The sequence below is a fragment of the Nicotiana sylvestris genome, chromosome 10 (genome assembly GCF_000393655.2).
Source record: "Nicotiana sylvestris chromosome 10, ASM39365v2, whole genome shotgun sequence".
In the NCBI taxonomy this organism is placed as follows: Eukaryota; Viridiplantae; Streptophyta; class Magnoliopsida; order Solanales; family Solanaceae; genus Nicotiana; species Nicotiana sylvestris.
The window spans coordinates 48,819,565-48,825,609 of record NC_091066.1 but is presented as its reverse complement, the minus strand read 5'-3'; the positions used below and the strand labels follow the sequence as shown (position 1 = coordinate 48,825,609).

The window sequence follows — 6,045 nt, the reverse complement described above, 5'->3', positions numbered from 1 at the left end:
AGCAATTATTGATTTTGTACTGCTAAAATGGACAATATATTGGTCTTAAAAATCTTTTAAAAATTGGGAAAATACTAAAACACTTGGGCATGCTTATATATGTGTACATATGTTATATTGAAAGTATTTTGTATATATGAAAAATATACAGGGAAAAATTGGGTATCAACAACTGCCCCTCTTTACTCGAAAAGGATGAAAGAGTTGTCAGGTAAAGATATGATGGCCAATTTTGACCGAACGAAACGCCTTGAAGAATTTGACCGTGCTCTAGTTCCTGAGCTTCCTTCATATCCCTGGTCTTACAGGAATCAGGCCATATGTAGTTCAGGATCCATCAGCGAAATATGTTGACGGAGATTTTTTCAAGAACGGACGAGATATCCGGGTTGGGGTGGATGGTTATAGTCTAGTAGGGATGCGGGAACTAGAGCGGGATCTCTCCTACTGAGATGGCCATTGCTAGCCGGTTTACTTACAAATGAGCAATACGAACATATATTGTGCATAATTTTAAACGTGATGTAAGTTCCCGTTGGACCATGAATGTTGTCTTTGGACGGTTAAGATGACGTCCTCAGACCATGATGTCCTGGGCCATGAAGAGTATAATAAAGGATTCGCAGGCCATGAAATAATGCTCTCGGGCTATGAGGATGATGCCTCCGAGCTATGATGCCTTTGAATAATGATATGCAAAAGATAAAATGCGGTCCTCAAGCCATGGCATGGCATTCTCGGGCTATGAAAATGGCGCCTTCGAACAATGATGCCTTCGGACAATTTGGCAATCTTTCAGCCCATGAGATACAAAAGGAGGCGATCTTTTAGGCAATGCAAGAATGTAAATGAGGTGGCGGTATTTCAGCCGATGCAAGATGTAAATAGAAAGTGGAGATATTTCAGCCATGCAAAAATGTAAATGAGGTGGCGGTATTTCAGCCGATGCAAGATGTAAATAGAAAGTGGCAATATTTCACCGATGCAAGAAAATAAAAGTGGCGATATTTCAGCCGTGCAAGATGTAGATGAAGGTGGCAATATTTCAGCCGATGCAAGATGTAAATAGAAAGTGGTGATATTTCAGCCATGCAAGAAAAATAAAAGTGGTGATATTTCAGCCATACAATATGTAGATGAAGGTGGCGATCTTTCAGCCATGTGAGACATAAATAAAGTGGCGATATTTCATCCACACGAGGCATAAATAAAGTGGCGATATTTCAGCCATGCAGGTGGAGACAAGGCTTAGTCTCGAAAGGCAGAGTGGTAGCCTTATGCAATGCAAAAAATGCAGGTGGAGACAGAGCTTAGTCCCGGAAGGCAGAATTGTAGCCTTATGCAATGCAAGAAATGCAGTTGGAGACAGAGCTTAGTCCTGGAAGGCAGGATGGTAGCCTTATGCAATGCAAGAAATGCAAATGGAGACAGAGCTTAGTCTCGGAAAGCAAAATGGTAGCCTTATGCTATGCAAGAAATGCAGCTGGAGACAGAGCTTAGTCTCGGAAGGCAGAATGGTAGCCTTATGCAATGCAGCGAAATGCAGAAGGAGGTAGAGCTTAACCTCGAAAGGTAGAATGGTAGCCTTATGCAATGCAGGAAATGCAGATGGAGACAGAGCTTAGTCTCGGAAGGCGGAATGGTAGCCTTATGCAATGCAGCGAAATGCAGATGGAGGTAGAGCTTAACCTCAAAAGGCAGAATGGTAGCCTTATGCAATGCAGAGAATGCAGATGGAGGTAGAGCCTAACCTCGGAAGGCAGAATGGTAGCCTTATGGATGAAGTAGAAATGGCAAATGGCAAATGTCAATAGAGTTTTCTTAGCTGATAGCGGATTGCGGTATCGTGATTGCTGGGGATATTGTGCATGTTGGGGACACTGTTGTGCGGATAGCAGTTGCGAGCAAGTGCAATGGTTCGGAGAGTTGTATTCCTGAACTTTGTGAGCGAGCGTATAGTACATTTGATGATTTTGCAACTCAAGTGCCTGTATCCAAAGAAAAATGTTAGTTTGTTGAGGGGGAAAAGTTAGTTCGTATCCCCGCTGGCTTTGCTTGACCTGCTCGACTTTGATATGGTGATACTGTACGTATCATTGAGGTAGTGTTGCTAAACAAAGAAATTTTAGTAATGAACACGCATGATTTAGTAAAAGCATAATATAAGTACATAATTAATAATAATTTTTTTTAGATAAACTGACGATTACGACATGGTTCAAGACATTGCAACTTCGCTTGCTTGGGAATTTTGAGGGTCCTCCTCAAAATTCTGCCCCAGTTTACTGGGTTGCTACTCTTGACGGCCGTTAATGATAAATGGCTGGAATCAACTTCGAAATTTTGAGGGTCCTCCTCAAAATTCTGCCCCAGTTTGCAATAGCGGGGGAAATGGAAATTTTATTGAATTGTGACCAAACCCATAAGGTTTCCTACGCATCCCCTCTTAAATGGGAATCAGCTCAGGCGTAGTTCAAATTACATCATAAAAGAAAGCATAGAGGTTACATATAGTATTGCTTGACTGCGTCTGAATTGATTGGCTTTGGTCAAACTTCTCCGTCCATTTCTGCAAGTATGAGGGCTCCTCTTGTTAGAACCTGGTGAACCATGTACGGACCCTACCAGTTGGGAGAGAATTTCCCTTTGGCTTCCTCTTGATCCGGAAAAATTTTCTTTAACACCAGCTGCCCCGGTGTGAATTGTCTCGGCTTGACTCTTTTGTTAAAGGCTCTAGACATTCTGTTCTAATAGAGCTAACCGTGGCAAACTGCATTCATTCCTTTTCCATCTATAAGAGCTAGTTGCTTGTAACGACTCTTCACCCATTCTGCATCGTCGAGCTCTGCTTCCTATATGATCCTTAAGGAAGGACTTTCTACCTCAGCGGGTATGACTGCTTCTGTACCATACACCAATATGTAGGGAGTTGCCCTAGTTGATATGCGTACTATGGTGCGGTATCCCAATAAAGCAAATGAGAGCTTCTCGTGCCACTGCTTATGTTTCTCTATCACTTTCCTTAGTATCTTCTTGATATTCCTGTTGGCAACTTCTACGGCTCCGTTCATCTGAGTCCTGTAAGTTGTAGAATTCTTTTGTTTGATTTTGAAGGTTTCACACGTGGATTTCATCAAATCACTATTGAGGTTGGAACCATTATCAGTAATGATTGACTCTGGAATTCCAAACCGACACATGATGCGGTTGCGGACAAAGTATGCCACAACTTTCTTAGTCACTACTTTGTATGATACTGCTTTAACCCATTTGGTGAAATAATCAATTGCCACTAGAATGAACCTATGCCCATTTGATGTGGTGGGCTCGATAGGTCCGATGACATCCATTCCCCAAGCGGTGAACGGCCACGGCGAGCTTGTTGCATTAAGCTCATTTGGGGGCACCTTTATCATGTCTGCATGTATCTAGCAGCGATGGCACTTTCGGACTTTTTGGGCGCAGTCCATTTCCATAGTCATCCAAAAATAACAAGCCTGGAGTATCTTTTTGGCTAAGGCAAAACCGTTCATATGTGGACCGCAGGTCCCAGCATGGATTTCCACTAGTAGCCTGGATGCTTCCTTTGCGTCGACACACCTTAATAATACCAAATCAGGAGTCCTCCTATACAGGATTCCTCCGTTATGAAAGAAATTGTTAGACAACCTCCAAAGTGTGCGCTTCTGATTGGGATTTGCGAGCTCTGGGTATTCTCCTTTTGTCAAGTATTCCTTGATATCATGAAACAAAGGTTTTCCATCCGCCTCTTCCTCGACATAAGCACAGTAAGCTGGCTGATCATGAATCTTCACCGGAATATGATCTATGAAGTTCTTACCTGGATGATGAATCATAGATAATAGGGTAGCTAATGCATCGGCAAACTCATTCTGGACTTTGGGAACGTGTCGGAACTCTGTCTTTGTGAACCTCTTCCTCAACTCCTGTATATGATGCAAATACGGGAGTATCTTGGAGTTCTTAGTTGCCCATTCCTCTCTGACCTGATGTATAAGCAAGTCTAAATCCCCGATCACTAGCAATTCCTGAATGTTCATGTCAATGGCCATCTTGAGCCCTAAGAAACAGGCTTCGTACTCGGACATGTTGTTGGTGCACGGGAATCTGAGTTTGGCGGACACCGGATAATGCTGACCGGTTTACGATACTAGAACTGCTCCTATGCCAACTACTTTGAAATTTGCTGCTCCGTCGAAAAATATTCTCCAACCATCCTAGGATTCTGCAATGTCTTCTCCTATGAAAGATACCACCTCGTCAGGAAAATACATTTCCAGGGGTTCGTATTCTCCATCCACGGGATTTTCAGCAAGATCATCCGCCAATGCCTGTCCCTTGACTGCTTTCTGAGTCACATAGACAATGTTAAATTCACTTAACAAAATCTGCCACTTGGCTAGCTTGCCAGTGGGCATGGGATTTTGAAAGATGTACTTCAACAGATCCATTCTTGATATGAGGTATGTAGTGTAGGCACAGAAATAGTGCCTCAGCTTCTGGGCTACCCAAGTCAGAGCATAACAGGTGCATTCCAACAGAGAATACCGGGCCTCGTAAGGGGAAAAATTCTTGCTGAGATAATAGATGGCCTGCTCATTCCTTCTCATTTCATCATGTTGCCCTAGAACACAACCGAATGCTTCATCCAATACTGCAAGGTAGAGCAATAGAGGTCTGCGCGGCTCGGGCGGGACCAAGACTGGCGGTGTGGATATGTACTCCTTGATTCTGTCGAAGGCTTTTTGACAGTCTTCAGTCCATTTGGCATAGTCGTCCTTCTTCAACATCTTAAAGATTGGCTCACAAATGACAGTAGATTGTGCTATGAACCGGCTGATATAGTTAAGTCTTCCCAAGAAATTCATTATGTCCTTCTTGTTCTTTGGCGGTGGCAACTCTTGAATGGCTTTGACCTTTGACGGATCCAGTTCTATTCCTCGGTGACTCACAATTAGCCCAAGTAGTTTTCCGGCAGGAACCCCGAATGCACATTTTGCGGGATTCAGCTTCAAGTTGTACCTTCTTAGTCTATTGAAGAAATTCCTCAAATCTTCCATGTGATTAGTGGCTTTCTTGGACTTGATGATGACGTCATCTACATATACCTCGATTTCCTTGTGTACCATATCATGGAAAATGGTAGTCATGGCCCTCATGTAGGCAGCCCTAACATTCTTTCACCCAAACGGCATCATCTTGTAACAATACATTCCCCACGGCGTAATGAAGGCCATTTTCTTAGCATCTTCTTCATCCATCCAGATCTAATGATACCCAGCAAAACAATCAACAAACGATTGCAGCTCGTGCTTGGCGCATTTGTCAATAAAAATGTGTATGTTTGGCAAGGGGAAGTCATCTTTGGGACTGGCCCGGTTGAGGTCCCGGTAGTCGACACAGACTCTAACCTTCCCGTCCTTCTTTGGTACTGGCGTGATGTTGGCTAAGCATGTTGGGTACTCTACTACTCTGAGAACATTAGCTTTGACTTGCTTGGTGACTTCTTCCTTGATTTTCAAACTCATGTTAGGCTTGAACTTCGTGAGCTTCTGCTTTACTGGTGGGCATGTCGGATCAGTTGGCAGCTTGTGTGCCACAATAGATTTACTAAAACCATTCATGTTGTCATACGACCAGGCGAATATGTCCTCATATCCTTCAGAAAAGTTTGTGTATTCTTCATTTTCTGCCGGTGACAAATGAACGCTGATCCGAGTTTCTTTGACATTTTCTGCATCTCCCAAGTTAACAATCTCGGTCTTGTCCAGGTTGGACTTACGTCTGATCTCAAAATCCTCAACCTCTTCTGGTATATCATCTTTCCCTTAGTCCGTTTATCGCGTTGTCTCGTTACATGTCACAATCGTTGGTTCATCAAGATAAGTAATAGTAATACTGTAAATAAAGTAAATGAGAGAAAGTAATAAGAGTAAGATAAGAAAAAAACAAAATGCTTTGAAAAATTCCATAACTATTTTGAACATTGAAGATCTTATTGCGAAATTAAAAGGCAAAAGGAAA

At 42.7% G+C, this 6,045-nt stretch overlaps 1 protein-coding gene across 1 annotated transcript; it reads right to left on the bottom strand.

Moving 5' to 3' along the window:
• Nucleotides 1–2,473: 2,473 nt before the first annotated feature.
• LOC138879300 (uncharacterized) lies at nucleotides 2,474–4,472 on the bottom strand. Its single transcript, XM_070158905.1, has 4 exons — nucleotides 4,275–4,472; nucleotides 3,670–4,049; nucleotides 2,883–3,078; nucleotides 2,474–2,569 (listed from the first exon to the last, which is right to left on the bottom strand). Exons 1-4 carry the CDS (start codon nucleotides 4,470–4,472, stop codon nucleotides 2,474–2,476), a joined length of 870 nt encoding a protein of 289 aa, XP_070015006.1.
• Nucleotides 4,473–6,045: the final 1,573 nt, after the last annotated feature.